Source organism: Phoenix dactylifera, chromosome 15, assembly GCF_009389715.1.
Source record: "Phoenix dactylifera cultivar Barhee BC4 chromosome 15, palm_55x_up_171113_PBpolish2nd_filt_p, whole genome shotgun sequence".
NCBI lineage: Eukaryota > Viridiplantae > Streptophyta > Magnoliopsida > Arecales > Arecaceae > Phoenix > Phoenix dactylifera.
The window spans coordinates 4,148,548-4,168,587 of NC_052406.1; the positions used below are offsets into that span (position 1 = coordinate 4,148,548).

Below are 20,040 nucleotides of genomic sequence, written 5' to 3' on the forward strand. Positions count from 1 at the left end.
TGGTTGCTGCATCTCTTCCAGATCGTAGCTTGCAAAGACAGAGTAATGTTGTGCCGGGTGAGGGCTCTTATCGTTGTACCTTTGGCGCGAAAAAATATTCACCCTCATGACGTCAACGTTGGATTGCGCAATCTAAAATTGGAATCCTTTGAAATCTATGCAAGCTACGATCGACGGTTGGCGTCGCGAAAGATGCATCCGAACCCCGAACGAAAGCACGGTCCGAGGCCGTTCTTCCCCGAAATTCCCTCTCGCGCTCTCAAACCCCCGCCGAAATCGAAGGGCGAGAGCGAGCGAAGAAGCCATGGTGTAGGGCCTTCCACTCCCTTGCCTCCGCGCTGACCACGGCGCACTACTCTCCTCCCCTCTCCCCGCCGCTTCCCTCGCCGCCCACCATCGAAGGTTCCACTTCCCCTCCTCCTCCTCTTCGTTCAAGGTCCCCTTTGCTCCCTCTATCTTTGTTTCTTGATTGAATAGTTTTTTCTTCTCTGATGCGATATGTTCGGTTTTGCATTGTGGTTCGTGAAAGACTCGATTCTGAATCATCTTCTTGCGTGAAATCGCTCGATTTTCTATGTCAAAGGAAGCATCTTTGAAGAAAATCTAGTATATTGAGTGATAGTGTTGGTGGCATCGGGTATGCCTTGTAGTACTCGCGACTGTTATAACTCGTGATAATCATCTAAAGACACTCTTAGATTGAAAGAAAAAGTCATGCTGCTATGTGGTTCTATTTTGGACTTGCTGAATGCTGAGGAAGGAACATGACTGTATCTCTTCTTCTAGATCTTGTTACTGCAGTTATCTGGAAGTGAATTGTTATTATTTCCTCAACTCCCAAGTCACCAATGAGCTATACTTGCTGAATCAACAATTATTTCTTTTAATGCTTTATCTGTTGTATAACATATATAGTGACCTACTTGAGAATATTTTGCTTAACATTGGTCCGGTTTGTATACTTGTTTAGTTGCAAGCCTTTATTTTTATCAAGTTTCCCATGCATTGTTTCAGTTACTTTTAGGTGTGCCCTCATCTATTTCCAACTTATATGAGCTTTGATACTGAATCGACGTTCCACATTGTCTTTTACAATCGCATTGGCTATAGAATTTCCAGAATATTGAGCTATTCCACTAGAAGTTTATTGAACAAAGAAGTTCTACCGATTCATAATCTCTTTTTACACCAACCTTGCCTATAATGCTATCGAGAAATGTTTTTGCCATACCACCATAGTTTTTGTTTAAGGATGCAGCATAAGCTTACAGTTATTGACTAATTTCTCAATGTTGAATTGTATTAACTTTTAGATGTTAAACATTTATGGCATAGTACAGAGAAGTTTGAATATTATTTCTTTCTCATCGCTTCAGATTCAAAACCAGCTTCATTCCATGCCGTCACTTTGCCTAGTGAGTTCTAACATGACAAAATGTGAAGCAATGGGAGCAAGTACTTGCAAGTATGTACTCAAGCATTGTTACTCTCGTGTAATATAGCACTATTGCATGCAATCTATCTGTGATATGTGTGCGGATATATGTGCATGCATGTATATGCTGCTCTTTTCTCCTCTTTTTGTCAAGGAGATGGATTTCTTTGGTTAATGGGAAACTCCTATTTGATTTTCTAATTGTGGGCTGTGAAATTGTCTGCTTTGGTGATGTGAGCATATGGTGAGATGATCTATGAATGGTTTGTGAGAGCTGCATTTTCCGTTTCAACTTGGTATTGTTATTTGAGAAGCACATTTTTTCCATATAAAGAAGGAATATTCGAATTGACTAATTGGTTTATATTATTATTCTTTCCGTTGTCTCTAATATATCCTTTTGCTTTGTCTCAAATGTTTGTGATAATTAATGCATCTCATCAGGGAAGCTTCTGATATAATTGATTTAAACTGGGAGAATATTGGATTTGGACTGGTGCCAACTGATTACATGTATATCATGAAATTAATCTTCTGAAGATGGAACATTTGCAAAAGGTGAATTGCAGCGTTTTGGCCCCATTGAATTGAACTCAGCTTCTGGAGTCTTAAATTATGGATAGGTTAGTGTGGCTGAAGGACTTATTGTTTTTATATATTTATCTTGAATAGCTCTAGTGGCACTTTGTGGAATCATGCTTGCTTGTCTAAGCATTTTTAGATTTTTTCATCCAAATTGCCACCACATTTCTTTTTTAGTACCATTGAGATGGTAGTAAATATTTGGAAGAAACTTCATGTATGTGCCTTTTTCCAGAGCTCTGATTAAATGTGATTGCTAGTGACCATGGATTTCCTACTCTGTGTTTCAAGATTTATAGTCCATGCAAAGGAACTGATCTTGTGTTTTGCCATCTCACTAGTTTCCTTCCCTTTGAGTTCTAATAGTCTGAGTTCTAGTGAAAGCTAGCATTTAAGGCCATATATATAAAGACTACCTCATATTCCATAGATAATGACATTCGTTGAATTTGTATTATCTGAAACTCTTTTATGGTATGGTATGTGACAGCAATACCTTCGGAGATCAACTCTCTGCAGTTCTTATATCTAAAAGAATATCAAACATCATTTTTTAGGGTTTATTTGGAGGTTTAAAAACTTGTAGAAAAGAAGATGGATCAATTCTACTACTTCGCCCAAAGGAAAATGCCTTATGGATGAGGATGGGTGCAGAGTGCATGTGCCTGCCTGCATGAACTGTCGAGCAATTTATGGATGCTGTAAAGATAACTGTTTTAGCAAATAAGCGCTGGATACTGTGTAATGTCGATATTACAATTCATGGATATGTTCATGTTTTGAAATCCTAATTTGTCATAATCAGTTTGAGTCCTTTGATGCAGGTACCACCTACAGGGAAGGGTTCCTTGTACATCAGACTCCACTGATGGGAATTGGGGCTGTTCTTGGTGTTGCTCCTGCTCCTGAATACACATTTCTTATTTTTGTTTCACCTGTTGGAAATTACTTTAAGGTTGGTTAAAGTACTTATTTTCTTTGCTTTCTCCATAAAAAACCCTATCTTGTATCACCAAAATGTACTTTCGCATTATGGTGCCTCAATTTTTTCTGGTATTGCATACTTATTATCTTGTTTTCTGTGGTTCTTCATTGATTTCTTATATGATATAGTTGTTCTTCATCAAAAAATATATTTGCTTCTGTCTGAATTCTGTTTTGATCGATGAATAGCCCCTAGACATTTCTGATATTAATTGGCAGCAAGTGCTTTGTTAATTACATTTTTAACAACCATTTTCAGGAAGGTTTAACACCAATAAACTTGATAGTCAAAAATGGTTTTCATCATGCGACCCCTGGTGGAACTGGAGGTGTAAAGACTATTGGGAATTATGCTACGGTAACTGAGCCTTGTTACACAAGTCTGTTTAATATAATAATTATCAACTGTAATTGGTTCCTATCCTTCTTTCATATCTTCAATCCTTTTATGCTTCATGTCTTTCATTTCTCATTGCAAGTAAACTTGTATAGAATGCTATGATCATAGTGCGTTTGTTCGTGTATTCTTTTTCTTTTTAATGCAATATAAATGCATGTTTCACTTTGTTGCTTTGTGTGTTTCTTGGATATAGGATGGATATTGGAGCACATGTTTAACGGATGTCAGATACTTCAATCTGCAAATATAGGCAATGGCATAGATATTGGTATTGGCATTGTTGTGGAACATTTGATGTGTATTTGAATGGATGCATGCATATTCAAGTGTTTGGAAACCAAGAGAAGTATCACATAAGATATATAAAACCTCATATAATGGATGTATACTTAATCTATAAAATAAAGATGTTGTATAGACACTGTTAATAAATTAAATTTAAGTAGTGTGAAGGTGGTTTATAACTATGTTCTTGGCATTTCTGGAAATATGTAAGCCAATGGACAGAACAGAGAATATGAAAGAAAAAGTTCAACTTTGATACTTTAATTAGTATGATTTGGGACACTTAATTTCATTTTAGAGAAAATGTAAGGACCAAATAGCACCATTAGATGTACAATTGCTAGTGTGGTATGACATTAGTAACTTGGATGGGTTCTAAGGTACAGGTCCTATAGGAAACATAGAGCACTGTGGAGAGAGTTAACAAGATTTTATAGGTGTATGTGATCATTGCATCTTCTGGCCATTGTAAGAATTATTTTTGTGAATCAAATTATTTTAAAAAATTTAAGTCCAGTTCCCCCTCCCAAATCTTATAGGTTTATGTAGAGAGCTTATACAAGTTACAAAGATGGACAAGTGTAACATGGAAAGCAGAATACTTCCACTTAATTGAATTATTTTGCACAGGAATTTAGTCCATATCAGGGGTAGGGTGTGCTTTGATTGTTTATGGATATTATCTTATCTTGTTTGCTTACATTTGGAATCAAAGGAATCAGTAATTAATTGAGGTCATTTTTAGTGACAGTAGGTAAGTTCAGGAGTTGAGTTTCCATTTTGGATAACTTCTTTGACATGCTGTAGATTAACAAAGTCTCTTTCTTGACTTATATTTAGGATCAATGTGATGCGCAAATTTAAGATGACATTATGGATAAAAAAATAGTTCTTGCATACTATTACTGCTATATCTTCATTCTGAATATGTAATTACTATTAAAAAGTATTTTCCCTTGACAATGTAACAAGTATCAACAATCATGCATTTCTATGGAAGGGGAGGGTGGGGCATAGCGCAGAAAGTTTATTGCTTTTCTGGTTGCTTTTATTATTTTATGCAAGAAATATGTTGGGAGGGAGCGCAAGAAAAATTCTTTGCAAAAATAATGGCAATAACACTCCCAAGGCAATAAATTTCTCCCTGTAGCTTTTTTTAGCATATTGAGCCTTGTTCTTATCTCTTGGGCATGTTCGTTGTCAGTTTAATCATATACTTCTTTATTCTTTTGCTCCTATTGAGATTTAATTCTTCATTTCTTGTTGATGCTGAATCAATTAAATACAGTTACTCCCGATTTTCATTCTTTTGAAAGCCATGATTAATAATTTTTCACATGTATGCTTAGTTTTTACGTTCATCAATTTATTAATATCTAGGTGTTGAAGGCACAGAAAATAGCTAAGGAGAAAGGCTATTCTGATGTTTTGTATCTTGACTCTGTTCGCAAGAAGTACCTGGAGGAAGTTTCATCTTGTAATATTTTTGTTATGAAGGTATGGATATCTATGATTTTCATTTGCTTGTTTCTGGAAAGGATATGGCACCAAAATACTTGAGATGTCGCAGCTGGTGATGTTTTGAGTCAACTATAAAATAACTATACATCAGCACCTGGACATCCTATGAAGAATGTCAAAGGAACCAATCCATTTGGTTTCTGCTAACCAGTGTATCAATCATAGGTGAACTATAAAGTAATTGATAGCATGTACAACCTTTATCTCTATATGGGTTTGTAGGTTTCTATTGTTTACATGTTTAGACACGTAAAGGCAGGTGGCGATGGCACATGCCTTGTACGCTGAACATTCGAGTTTTGTCACATGGCAGCATGTGTGTTGCCTGGATAACGTATGGATGCTGATCTAGCTTCCATATCTTATTTGGTTCTTCCTGAAGATGGGATTAATGTTGTAATGGTTATCAATCTCGTAGTCCATTAATATGGTTGGAATATAACTGCCTCAAGAGACTCCTTTCCCTGTTCTTTTATTGTCACTGGACTAACATTGGGAAAGAGACATGGAAGAATTAGTTAGGATGTTCGATCTGCTGTTTCTGTATCTATTGTCTATGATGAGCTATGAGTAGTCATCCAGCCCAAGTAGTCAGCATAGGATTCACCCAGGATGTGTACACTTTGTTCTCAAGTCAGTTTTCACCTGCCTGAATATACGAGTGCTGCGTTGAATGCGGTATGTCAAGAAAGTGGATATACCACCTGCTCAAGAACAAGACTCCTAAATTGAATTAGGCATATGGAGAAAAAATGGATCAAAGATTCTGACTGCTTGCACAGATAAATTTGCTGGCTATCTGAATAGTATGGCTAGTTTTGACCTATCTGACATGGGACAAGTCTTAGGTATGATTCTAGATAACATGCAATGATTTGATCTTTTTTCCTCCCTTTTTTGAGCACTTGATCATTGGATACCTTTTAAATTTTGTTTCTTTGTTTTTTATATTTAAATTCATTGTATTTTCTACAGGAGCACCTTCTTTTCTTGTAACCTGATGGTCATACCTTGATTGTGTTGCAGCCAAGCGCTGTATCTCTTTATGCATTCTTTTGGAGTTTGACTCTTCTCAAGTTCAGCCAAGCAGTCTATATATTGATTTATCTGTTAATTGATTCTAGTCTTTGAATTGCAATGGATATGTCTTTGTTCTAGGATAAAATTATATCAACCCCAGCCACAAAAGGAACAATATTGCCTGGCATTACAAGGAAAAGTATAATCGAAGTTGCTAGAGGCCTAGCTATCAGGTATTCACTTAAAAATGGTAATAAATATGTCTATGTTGAAGATATTCTTAGCACACCATTTCTCTTGATTAAATGGTTCTTATACCTACAAAGCTATGTAGGGCTTTGTTTCGTAGCTTTCGCTTTTATATTTCCAGTGCTCAGTCTGACATTTTCGTATTTGTCACGCTACTATATGTTTAAGCATTCTTTCCTGCCATTTGCTTTACCTCTAGATTGTTGTGGATCCTAAAGCTACTTGTTTCCCTGGTGCTCTCAAATATGTTATTGCTTAAGACTAACCTTGAATAAAAATTTTATCCTTTAATATTTCTACCTCTTCTTGATAATAAGCTTATAACATTGCAAGTCGAGGAGCGCCTTGTATCAATAGAAGAATTGCTTGATGCTAATGAAGTTTTTTGCACAGGACCAGCTGTTGTTGTATCAACTGTGGGAAGTGTAACATACCTTGGAAATAGGTAAGTAGTTTGTTGTTGTGCCTTGATTGAATTAGTTCTTTTGCTCTTAATTATTTGATCATTTATCTCTTGATTGATGGAAGAAATCTCAAACGAGAATTCTCCCAAATGAAATTTGAAGTCGAACTTTGCAAGTTGTGACAGCAAACTAGTATGATAAAATTTTGATGCTGGCATGCCTTTTGGTGTCAGCACAACAAAGTTAAGGTGAAAGACCATGTGTCAATACTGTACGGGTATCGGGATGTCCTGATAATAGTACCTCACTGGAATGATCTGGTATAGGTAGAACTGGTATGCATTGGTACTTAAATCCTTATGTGATAAAACCATAGCATTGATACTTAAATTCTTATATGATAAATCTATAATCCATTAGTTGTTCTCTCTCTTTGTTGCCTACTTATCATCGCATCCAAAGTGTTGTAATTAGGGTGGCAATTCAGTTGGATGGTCAGATATGGGTTGTGTCAAATGCGGGCCGAGATAAAAAAACTGTCAACTTGGACTTGACCCATTTAATAAACAAGTTGAAATGCAAACCCAAACATGACCCACTTCTAAACAATCTACATGACCTGACCTGTTTAATCTATTTATCATACAAGTTAGGTTGGGCCGATTTGGGTTCATCCAGTTGAGAAATAACATAAAAAGTAAACGAAAAATGAATGCAAAAGGGAAACATTCCACTTCAACTTCCTCTCTTCATTCCCAGTCTCTTCCCCCATCCCACTCGCACCATTGTTGCTAGATCCAATCCCCTCTACCTATGTAATCTACCTACATCGTTGGTTGCCTCCACCCCACCTCTTGTCATCACTTATGTGCTCCTTTGCTAAGGCTGATGGTTGTCATGATCTCCAACACCTCTCATCACTATGATCTCTGCATCTTCCTCTCATCATTGTATCCTCATCTCACCAATCCCTTTTACTCCCTCTACCCTTGCCTCCAAACCTCCACCTCCGCCCCCTCAGCCATAATAAGAGCCATTGAGGGTGGTATCCATCGAGAAAGGATAGTGGAACAGAGAGTGGAGGAAAGGGAGGCATTACTAGGGTCAGCGAAGGAGATTGACGGGGATGACAACCATGATGCAAGTGATGGGCCCTGAGAGAGGTGGCTGGAAAAAAGAGGGGTTCATAAGAGGAAGAGAAAGAGGGCTAGGGTTTTGGTGGACTTTGGACCATATGGGTATGGATCATGGTCTGGTCCAACCAAATCATTTAATAAATTGGCCCTCCTAGGTCAATTCCTTCAACTTGAAGCCAACCCATTTAGTGAACAGATTTAGATGGGTCAACCTATTTATAACCTAAACCTGTTTATGGCCAACCTAAACTTGTTTAAGTCAGGTTAATCATGGGTTCCTACATATCAAGATGACATCTTGTTTCAATGTATGTGAACTTTGTGGATTCAACACAAAACCATAAAATTCTGAACTAGGGAGAGCAATTTTGATCTTGTTGTGAAATTGTTTTTTTGTGGTATTGTGGTGTTGCCATAGCTGAAATTTTTTGTCTTGTGTTTCTCCTGATTATCTATTTTGTTATAACTTGTGAAGCTAATTCTATCATACCTCTTCATGTGATTCTCCTAAGGGTTGAATTATTGACACTAGTAGCCATTATGGTACCTTGCCACTGGCAGGCTTCTTGATGTCAGCACAACAACATAGAAGTGAAATATCATGTGTTGGTATAGTATTGGTGTAGGGGGAATACTAGTTCTAGTACCTCATTGGTACACTAGGGTATAGTTGGAACACACCGGTACTTAAATCTAGTGTTGCATGGAAGAGGATATGAGAATCGATTTGGACGCATGTCCAATTTCCCAACTTAGCAAGAGGGAAAAAGGAGATACATGGATACAATGAACAAATTATTACCTCAACTAAATCATATATTAATCTATTCCTTTAATAGTATTTGCTTAAAGAAATAAACAATCAGAAGATATTGTTTATCAAGGTCTTTCAATATGTATGTTTCTCATTCAAACTTTCCAATTAACTAAGGATATAAGAAAAACATTTGTAAAGTTATTTCAACATTTGCATCCTTGGCCATGCCAGCTTTTCTATATGCATGAGATGAGCCCATAAGCACAAAAAGAGGATGTTGGGATGATGTGTGTGGCAATCCTTGAGTTTTAGTATCAAGAATCTGAATTAAGCTTACTTGTAGTTGTAGAGGAGAAGAAGATGGAGATCTCAAATAGCTTGGTATGTTTCAAATGTAAGGCTTATTGTTAGGAAGATATGCCGAAGGTCTGGCTAAGAAGAGCTACATTTCTAAATCACCTGGATCAGGATCATGGGATCTTTTTCTATCAGATAAGAAGGGATGTTGCACAAAATATACCTCTAAGTAGTAATTGCTGTTCTAATTGAAACAATTCGGTAGTGGCTTATCGGAATAGATGGAAATAAACAATACCTTCTTGGAGACATATGGGAGGTTTTCTTCTCATACAATCGAGAGAAAAAAATCTAAATTACTGTATATGCATATGATGGCAAATTATGAATTAGACTGTGATTTGAGTTGTTTCTTTATTATTCCTTATAGAATTAAGAAGGATACTAAGAAAGGAATATATCATAAGCCAAAATTATTTGACCTTTTTTGGCAAGCAAAGTTATTTTATTTTCTTTTCCTCCTGGAAGAAGATTGCCCTGTTTGAATTCTTGGACTGGATGTCAGACGGATTTGCTTCTGACGAATGTAAACAAGTGCTGATCCTGCACCTTCTTGTTGTTTGTGTTCTAATTTTTGTTTTTCTTTTCAGCACCCCCCTCTGCCGCCGGGTCCTCTACTGAGAAGATACGGAGGCAAAATAAGGGGTAGTTTGCTTCCTCTTTTTTTGTTTTTGGAGTATGCATTTCTTTTCATGCTAATAACTTGGAGTTCTCCATAATTTTGATCTAGACGGCTGCAGAAAGGACACAGAAAAAGCTATTAATTTTTGTCAGGTAACCTTCAATGTAGTTGATTCTTCCGCGACTGTTCTAAATCAACGGCCCCTGTGTTTCAATTGGAGTCCGCGTGCAAGGTTCTAAAAAGCGACGCGACGCGAACTAGTATTTGGACACGCATGCTCCTGGGGACTGCAAGCTCGGAATCCTGTCCTTATCGGAAAAAAAGATTGAATAGATATTAAAAATACTTTTCTTCCATTTTTATTTGAGAGAGCGAGTTTGGTAGACGTCTTTGTTTCTGTGTCCGTTCCCAAGGTACAAACAGAAGGGTAGACCAAACTGAATCCTCGGCAGGCCCACCCACTAGAATGTCTAATGACCTCTCAGACCCTGTTTTCGCCAATCTCTTAACTTTAAAAAAATTAAATACAAAATAATTAATTACTTAGTATATATCATTTGGCTACATAGTATATATCGCTAGAAAATATGTTCTGAAAATTATGTATGAATTTATCTGAAAGTATGTATTGAAGTGTCAAATAAGCTTATAATATATATCAGAAAGTCGACAAATTGCTATATAGTGTATATTGATAAATATATTATTTTAAAAATTATGTATTAATTTACTTAAAAGTGTATATTGGATTGCTAGATAACTAATTTAGTAAGTGTATATAATCTGACTGTGTAATGTGTATTGGGGAGCACCATGTTCTAAAAATTATATATCAATTTGTCTATATATGTGTATTGACTTGTTAAATAATTATTTTTTTATTTTTTTAATCATAAAATAATAGCTCTATTAGTAGAAGAAATCTATGATTTTGGGCTATGTGTATTTAAATTTTTTTTTTTAGCAAAATAAGAAGCCCGCCCAAAAGTTTTTTCCTTTGGCATCCGTCCTATATGAATTTGGTTCCTTATTTTGGGCGTTGAGCATTTATTTCCGTCTCTTTTTTGCCACCAAGATGCTTTCTTCTTTGACGGGTTTGATTTTGGATTGGAGCATTATTTATCTTGGGATTACCATACCTTTCCCTTCTACAAACTCTGAGTTTGTTTTGGTTGCAAATGCCAGTTGGATTTGACAAATGCTGTTTAAAGAGGAGAAAATTAGAGAGCAGGTAATTATGCAATGTGATATAAAGTGGGGGTAAATCTATTCTACCTTCTCTAAAGAGATAGTTGATCTTCGAGGTAAACTCGTTTGACCAGAAAAGCTTACGTAAAATAAGATGTTTTTCTGTAGTAAGGGGCCAAGTGCTGCCGCTGTTCTTATCCAAACCTCAGAATCGAACCAAACGCATCCAAAATTAGTGTATCATGGAATACGTCAAGCGTAGTATTACCAGATGCAGCACATAGCACGGAGCCAAAAAGCGAGACCACAAGTAGCGGCTGTCCATTTTGACGTGGAAGAGGCGTGTGGAGAGCTCCCACAAGTCGAGGGCCAGGCCCCTCTCCTCCTCATCTCTATCCACCTTTTTTATTTTTATTTTGGTAGAATTCCATCCACCTATTTGATCACCTATCCATATCCTCGCCCTTTTCTTGTCAATTTTAGCATCTCCCCTTTCGTCACCAGACTTGTTACCTACCTCCATTTTTCCACACCAACTTTAGAGTCGTGCAGTAACTTATATTTGATGGTGTACAATATGTTTCTTTTTTTATTTTATGATGGAATGCAAGACGTTTCCTCGCATCGCCGTATATAATATGATAGAGTGGGTTGTCATGAATGTTACTTGACATGATTGGTTTGTCATGCTTGGATATTTTTATATGTAGCCTGTGCTAAAAGAAGGTTGAAGAGTTTATAGGCGGGCTTTGGAGAAGGCCCCGACCCTAATAGTATAAAATTTTCTCCCCCTCCTCGTTCTGTCTTTGTTCTTGAAAAAATAATAAGGAGAGTTATATCTGATATCAAGAAGAGAGGACATCATGTGGATAACGCGCGCTCTAAATCCCGCTTTGACATGCAAATTAGCGAAGGTTTTAAACAGATTTGGAGGGCCACTTCCGACGGTCAGTTTCCGTTCGATCCGTGATTTCCATTTGTGGGTTGATTCAGTGGTTTTGCTCGACCGGTTCTCTTTTTACAATAGTTTAACATGATGGATTGCGTTATTGCAGCCTGGAAGCTGCTCTTTGTTTGCTTCGCGGTCTGCATCTTCTTTCCAGCATGCATGCACGCATGACCCCGAGAGGTGAGCTGATTTTGCAATTAAAGAGTGCTGTTCTACATCACTAATTACAGAGGTTGATAGATTACGTGTTAGATTTGGATGCGTGGTAATGGTATGATGTGCAAATTAGCATATAAGAAAATTCTAATGCTTCTGCTTCTCACACACACACACACACACACACACACAGTTTAGTTTGATACGTTATGACTTCTTGTGGTCATGCATGCAGCAGCCCAACTTGAATGGCACATTAGTTTGATGTCTCTGATTCAATTTCGGTTGACATACAGCTTTCTTCGTATTAATTGATCTAGGGTCAGTTTTTATATTTATCTTGTTGGGCTTAACGGGCACTCAGGCATGAGATCTGCTGTCGTTATTTTTGTGGATCAGTATGTTTTTTCATATTTGTAGGATTAACTGTTCAGCAGGAATTTACTTTTATAAAAACAACAAACTGTTTCAGTAGGAACTTGCTTATCACAGAGACTGTACTTGAAATTTTTTTTTTTTTTGGATGATAATTGTACTTGAAAGTTGAAGCTCCTATGGCTTTAAATTATAAGTAGTAACTGTGACTATTGTACTGTTTGTGAGAAGTAATAGGAGTGATGAAGACAATGCTGATATCAATTGGGATGACCTTGGATTTGGTCTTGTTCCAACTGACTACATGTATGTCATGAAATGTTCCCAAGATGACACATTTTCATATGGAGAAGTCAACCGATATGGGAACCTTGAGCTGAGCCCATCTTCTGGAGTCCTAAATTATGGACAGGTTAGCATGATGCTCAATATCCCCTGCAAACATACAGCAAAGGCTTACCTCCATATTTAAACAACTTGTTTGCATTATCTTTTTTTTAAAATGTGTAATACTTCTTTCCAGTGGATTTATAATTCTTCTCTGTACTCGTATCCTAGCATAGACTTGCATATCATTTCACCACCGTTTGTTTTAATTTAGTTATCTCAATACTTTTCGAGCATACATTAATGTTTCATAAATTTAGTTATCTCACCACCATTCATCCACTAGAGTGCTTATTTGTAGTTGTAGTTAAAATTCTGCATGTAGAAGCCTTCCTCCATCATGGGCACTTTCAACTGAATTCAGAATTTTCTTTCCAAAAGGGTCTCTTTGAAGGTCTAAAAGCATACAGGAAAGGAGATGGTTGTGGTTTCTTGCTCTTCAGGCCAGAGGAGAATGCACGGCGAATGCAGATGGGAGCTAAGAGGATGTGCATGCCATCTCCATCTGTTGATCAATTTGTTAATGCAGTGAAGCAAACAGTATTGGCGAACAAGCGCTGGGTATGTACTCAAGTTGCAGCGGCTACCCAAAATTTTTCTGCATTCCATGGGAACAGCTAAACTGGGCTCTCTGCCTTCTATCTCATGGTATGTGATAACAGGTTCCACCCCAGGGAAAAGGGTCCCTCTATCTCAGGCCTCTGCTCATGGGGAGTGGGCCTGTATTGGGCTTGGCTCCAGCGCCTGAGTACATGTTCTTAGTTTATGCTTCACCTGTGGGAACTTATTTCAAGGTTAGCAAATGCCATTTCTTTGTCCCAATTTTGTCATTCGCCAAAGCATTCTGCTTTCAATCCTGTTTTTTTAGCATGTTTGTTACAATGGGTTTAAAGAAAGATCTAGCTGCCGTAGAAAAGTGTCATTCAAATGTTTTTCCTCTCACTGTACTCTAAACAACTCACTACTTCTATTTCTTAAAAGAAAAACTTACTGCTCCTAGAATCCCCCAATTTTACCGTTATTGTGATTTTCCCTACAGTTGAGTTGGGGAAGCTAATTCATCAGATGTGTAATTTGATCATTCTCGGAAAGCAACTGTAAATAAGAGTTCTGAATTTCAGTAGGCCACAAAGTGGCCCCTAAAGCAGTTGATTTTTTTAAAAATAATGTTGATGAAGATGTCTGTAAGTAATTAGGGAAAGAAGAAATCATCGATTAGTTCAAAGAAGCCGAATTCAACATTGCTATTGAAACTCATGATTAATCTCATGTGAACACTGGCTAGTAAAGCAGATATGCAGTTTAGTCATCTTCATTTTTACTGCATTTTGTAAGGAATCAAACTAAATTGTCATCATTCTAGAAGTGGTACAGCTGGGTATTTATATGTTTTAACATGGCAGAATGAGTGATTGCGCTCTAAACTACATTATGACTGTTGTGTACCTTGATGTATCTATACAATTACTTAGGTTTTGTAGGTATTTTTTTCCTTTTTTTGTTTTCAGAAATCCAAGAAAAAAATTTGAACTAATCTGAACAAACATGTATCATGAAACCCTTCCTTTTTTTTCTTTTTTTTAAAAGAAATTTCTGTGAAACATTAAGAGCTTTGGCAGCAAGATTTATTGCCTTCAGAAAAAGTGAAAATAAAAAATAAGGAATGGCAGTAGTTCCATACAAATGCTCTCTCCATGGTGTTTCAATAATTTGTAGGGAAACAAGAACACAAAAACTACAACAGTACCAAACAAGCCCTTACCTAAAGTGGAATTCATGAACTAAATGATATAATGGAGTAGCTGTTTGTTGGAACTTTGGTTTGATACCCATTCAATTGATCTTGTTCTGTGTCTTATGAATATGTGTTAATTGGGTAATGTAAAGACATCATGAATTAGTAAATTTACTTGTTAACAATGAAAGATAGAGGAGGTTCCCGGGCTTTACTGCACAATGCCTTGATATGAAACAATTTTTATATCAAAGCCTATTAAACTTACTTGCAAGTTTATATAATTGTATTTACCAATACATGGTTTTTGCAGATGTCAAGCATTAAAGCATATGTTACTTTTCATTGGATTTGAGGTTTAGAAAACACGGTAGATCAACTAAGAGTGATTTTATGTGAAGTGATTGTATCATGATCTCTTCTTATCTAAATTTGTGCCTTATTTTTTGCATAGTTGGTCTTTGAAAGTTTTTGTATAAGTTAGTCTTTGATAGTCATCTTATTTTATCTTTTCATATTATGTTGCCGATTTGCTTGAGTTCAATGAGCATTTTTATCACCATATACAATTTTCTTTTCTTTTGATTTTTTGAACTTAACATGATATTGCTTTTCTTGATATTGGATTTACAATTATGATTTTTTTTTCAGGAGGGTTTGGCTCCAATAAACTTAATCATAGACGATGAAATCCATCGTGCCACTCCTGGTGGGACTGGTGGTGTGAAAACAATTACCAATTATGGTCCGGTAGGATTTATTTTTTTTAATATTATCAAATTTGTAATTGGTACCCTGTTCAGACATAACAATCGCTCCATGTCTCAGTTTCAATTACTTCAGAAAATGTGTTTCACGAACACACAAGCTTTTCTACTAGTCAAAATTTATAGTTCTATTATAGCTTTTATCTATTCGCCTCTGAAGGATGCTAGGGAGTTTGCTCTCTAATAATTCTTAGTGCCAAGGATTGTAAGAATGCAAGAATCATTCTCATTATTCCCCTCAAGTTATGTTTGATGAAGCAATCAATTTAAAGGGGAGATGGGAATCGATCTGTAAGAGGAGCGGTAAATAGTCAAAATGCTAATTTCTGGTTTTAAGGGTCCAGTCAATTATGAAGGACATGTTCATACAAGTAACTATAGTCATTAAGGCATAAGATTGCTCTTTGAAGAATGCTTATGATCAAACTCTGTTTTTTCTTCCGTCTAGAAATATTCTGATTCTTGTAGAAAGCAACATGAATCTGTAATATTTTGACAGCATGATAAGTGAATGGGGATACTCATTTTCCTGCACTTCTAATTTGAATAGTTTTAGCCAGCTCCCTCAACATGGGCATATTAATGTGTTTTTGGGAGAGAGACCAAATAAATCCAAATCCATCTTTACAGAAAAATTCTAGTAATAATATTAAAACCAATTGAATATGTATCATAAGCCTTCTGATGAAAAAGGAGTCCTGGTAATTAACTGGCAATATATTTTTGACTGAAGCGTTGACCAAATGTTAATTTACTCAGTATTTTTCTAAAGAAGATGCAGTTTTGAAAGCTTCTTTCAGGTTCACCATGCAAGATGGCAACATCACAAACATTCATTCATGTCATTTTTGTAGGTTTTGAAGGCGCAGGTACGGGCTAAGTCAAACGGATTTACAGATGTTCTATTTCTTGATTCTACGGAGAAAAGATATTTGGAGGAGGCCTCTTCTTGCAATCTATTCATTGTGAAGGTACCTCTTGTCAAACAAACAATTGTCCATTTGACTTGGCTCGCTTGTATCACATCCACCATGGTTCCAAAAAATATTCTAGCTAGGTATGTAATTATATAATTATATAATTTATCTGTTCTAGGATAATGTCATCTCAACGCCGATTACAAGGGGAACCATTCTTGCTGGGATCACACGCAAGAGCATCATGGAAATTGCTGGGGATTATGGCTACAAGGTCAGCACTCATAACTTAGAGAACTTTCAAAAGACTGAAACTTTAAACTGAAATGTTGCACTTCTGCAGAAGTAAAGCCATTTCATAGAAAAAAGAAAAAAATATCAAGAACTCTTACAATTGACTCTCAAACTAATACCAGGCATCTGTGAGCTGGTATTATGTTTCAAGCTAAGGAAAGAAGTCACTCTGAAGATTAACACTGGGCAGTCTACAATAAAAAGATAAATGAAGCCCTATTTGATAGTAGGTATTCTATGTTGTTGCATAATTTAGACACATAACTATGGGAGCAACCCTCAAAGATTTCTCTCGATACAAAAGGATTCCAGGATAAAAGATAAAATAAATGCCATGATTTAGCATGCATTACAGCATCTCTGAGGTACAAATCACAAGCCACAGAGCCAAATTGAAACCCAACCTCCATAGGCCCCTAACATATCAAGCAATTGTTAAGTATGCACTCCTTTCCTATGTTTAAATTAATTATTTTATAAAAAGATCTACAATTTCTCTTATTTTTAAAATTGGTCAGGTTGAGGAACGACTCGTATCTGTTGAGGATCTGACAGCTGCAGATGAAGTATTTTGCACAGGAACTGCTGTGGTTGTTGCTCCTGTAGGCAGCATCACTTATCAAGGCCAAAGGTAATAAGCAACATTTGCCTTTATATGTTCTTTGTAGATAATTTCTATGGCCTTGTTTGACATTCATTTTGACCATTAATGCACAGAAAGAAGCAACATGAATTTTCAGTTTGAAAATTGAAATTAGTCTACTAGACACTGTTTTCTCATGATTTACACTATTTCTTACTTTCTTATGGGCGAAAAGAACATCCAAAACATTAACTCCTGCCATGCTTGTTTTACCATTCTTATGAGGAAACTTGCTATAACTTATGGATGAGTTCTCAAAAATCACACCACCTTGCTATGATCCTAATGAGCTCTTAGTTTCTTTTATAACCACATGCTATAGTTGAATCCCAAGCTGATCGACTAGCTTATGTTAGAAACTGACATAACACCCACCAGTATTTCTGGATCGATCTATTCGAAGAATAAAAAGAAATCATAACCTACAGTTTTACTTGATTCTCAAATTGTATCAAGCATCCGTTTCACTTTTCAACCGCAACTTTTGATTGCTAAATATTTTTGTCATGATTTTGGTACATCGGAAGAAATATATTTATGATATCATGCGATCACCCGCTTGTACTTAATGCTCCTTGCATATGAAAAGAGTTTATCTATGTTCATGCAGGTATGCATATAAAACTGGAATTGAAACGGTGTCTCAGCAGCTATACAGTGCCCTTACAGCCATCCAGATGGGCCTTGTGAAAGATAAGAAAAGTTGGACAGTTGAAATTGAACATCAACCCATATAAAACAAGCATTGAGTTGTATATATGCATCTATCAGTTTGCAGCCATACTCAGAATATAAATTGCTCTCTATCCATCTCTTCCCCTCAGTTTGGAGAACAAATAAAATGCATCCATTGTTAGAATTTATACGCCGATACCTGCAAGTGTTGAGTATTGAAAACAAATATTCCTGCTTAACTTATATGATAATGATTTTTATTACCAACTCTCCTCATGTCAGTTAATTTTGCTTCTCGAATTGTGGAATTTGTCTGATAGATTATTATATTATTCTGCGCGTTCAAAAGATCACTATAGCCTATTTCTGTAAAGATACATGCCCTGTTATTGCAATGGATGATTTGTTTGACTAAAGATGTTTTGTTTCCTAGGAGGTTTACCAAAGGCCAATGATATAATTATAAAATAGACAGCTGCAAACTGAATTAATGATGATGTATTAATCATAGAATTACATCCTTAATCCTATTAACTAACCCAAATGATAATGATAAGCAACAAGCATTGTCCTGCCTAACAAGCCTTATCCTACATACATGGAACTGGCCCTTACAATAACATTCTCAAAGAGATCAATCTCTGGTTATTTCTTCATTTGTTTTTGCAGCATCAACCACAATAAGTGAACATTACTAAGAAGAAGGGGTTGACAATAAAGCACAAATCTAAACAAGATAGCTCCATGATTGGATTGACAAGGTTTTACAGCTGGTGCAGACCTGGCATCAAGTTGCTTATGGATTGCATCAATATTCCTTCTAAGCACTAAGAGTTTGTCTTGCAAAGTAGTAGATCCTGGTGGTTTGCCACAGATTTTGCTAAAAGGAAACGATGAAAGTCACCCCACAACCCAATACTTCTTACCATAACTCTGGACTTGTGATTGATGAGGCTGTTCAGGTCGGTCCCCAGGGCTGGCCCAATTCATTGCTAATTTAAGTGCATGATACAGTAAATACAGTAAATTCAGTTCTCAGGCATTCAAAAACAAAGGGAGAAAGTTGGTGGGCATTCCAAAGAGGCATGTTTTTTCACCATGACAATGTGGAAGATATAAAAAAAGAATATATTGATTCTCTTGCATTCCAAATGGACATGTTTGTTTTCACAATGGAAATACGTAAGATATCAAAAAGAATATGTTGGTTCTCTTTCCTACAAAAGAGGATTTCTTTTTTTTTTGTTTTTTTTTAGGTTTAGAAGAGGTTAATCCCCACTTTCTACCTTACATCCATCCCACTCTTGGAGGGCTAATGCCAAGGGAATCAAACCCCAGTCTCCTTGCCCCAGTGTCAAGGAGTGGTATCACTCGAGCAAGTACATGGTGATGATGATGATAATGATAAGATTGCAGTTATATTGTTCAAAAAGGAAAATATCCGAATTATATGGTTAAAATGACCAAAAAAATTGTGCATATCATATTTCTTGGTTTTATACATTTCTGTAAAAACTTGGTAGATATCGTCTATCAAGAAGTACAAGAGAGATTTTTCGAAGAGTTGGGAAAAAGTCACTGTATCAAAACTTACGAAAAAAAAAACATATTTTTAATACTGACTTCATACTTGTTAATGCAGTAATAAGCATCTGAGATACAACTGCACCAAACAATGGCAACGATGTCATCACAATTTATAACACACACAATTCACAAGCATTTTAAAATTCATAGACAGTACTGCATGAATAATTTAAATCATCTGGATAAAATTCTGCAAATCAATGGAACTATTTGTGAACAATTCAAGAGTCGTCATATCTTCCTCAGGAAGAGTTCCAATCATCAGCAGATTTGGTTGATGGTTTTAAGTTTGTTTAGAAGCTGGTCAACGTTACCCCCACAGACCAATCATCATTGTGACCTCCTCTCTGCTCCCTCCCCATTGCGTCTAATCCCTCCTCCTCCTTCTCTCCTTGTATTCGCACCTGACTCTCCTCTTCTCTTTTCTTAATTTCCCTACTGTATTCCTTCATTACCATGATGAAGTGGGTGGAGTTCTCCTCCTTTCTGAATAGCAACAAAGAGAGAGAGAGAGAGAGAGAGAGAGAGAGAGAGAGAGAGAGAGTCAACAACTAAACCTTTAACAGCAGTAGCATCCATCTCTGGGAGGAGAGAAAAACAATTATAATGATGTAA

At 36.4% G+C, this 20,040-nt stretch overlaps 1 protein-coding gene and 1 pseudogene across 2 annotated transcripts; both read left to right on the forward strand.

The window, feature by feature from the left end:
* The first annotated feature begins 345 nt into the window (after window positions 1–345).
* LOC103704267 lies at window positions 346–9,751 on the forward strand (annotated as a pseudogene).
* A 1,823-nt stretch (window positions 9,752–11,574) lies between these two features.
* Window positions 11,575–18,105, forward strand: LOC103704268 (branched-chain-amino-acid aminotransferase 2, chloroplastic-like). 2 transcript variants are annotated; one of them, XM_008787492.4, is made up of 10 exons: window positions 11,575–11,887; window positions 11,996–12,069; window positions 12,652–12,832; window positions 13,189–13,368; window positions 13,470–13,601; window positions 15,194–15,292; window positions 16,164–16,280; window positions 16,405–16,500; window positions 17,039–17,151; window positions 17,774–18,105. In XM_008787492.4, the coding sequence occupies exons 1-10, from the start codon at window positions 11,804–11,806 to the stop codon at window positions 17,898–17,900; spliced, it is 1,203 nt and encodes a 400-aa protein (XP_008785714.1). In that variant the 5' UTR covers window positions 11,575–11,803; the 3' UTR covers window positions 17,901–18,105. The 2 variants fall into 2 exon arrangements, with proteins under 2 accessions (XP_008785714.1, XP_008785715.1); XM_008787493.4 differs by having other exon boundaries at window positions 11,578–11,887; window positions 12,658–12,832.
* The last annotated feature ends 1,935 nt before the right edge of the window (window positions 18,106–20,040 follow it).

What these genes read in the sequence shown, in the direction of transcription:
- LOC103704268 (XM_008787492.4), top strand. Translation starts at nt 11,804, where the DNA reads ATGTGGATAACGCGCGCTCTAAATCCCGCTTTGACATGCAAATTAGCG. An exon ending in TGCACGCATGACCCCGAGAG is followed by an intron (nt 12,070 to 12,651) that starts GTGAGCTGATTT and finishes GTTTGTGAGAAG; the next exon opens with TAATAGGAGTGATGAAGACA. An exon ending in GAGTCCTAAATTATGGACAG is followed by an intron (nt 12,833 to 13,188) that starts GTTAGCATGATG and finishes TCTTTCCAAAAG; the next exon opens with GGTCTCTTTGAAGGTCTAAA.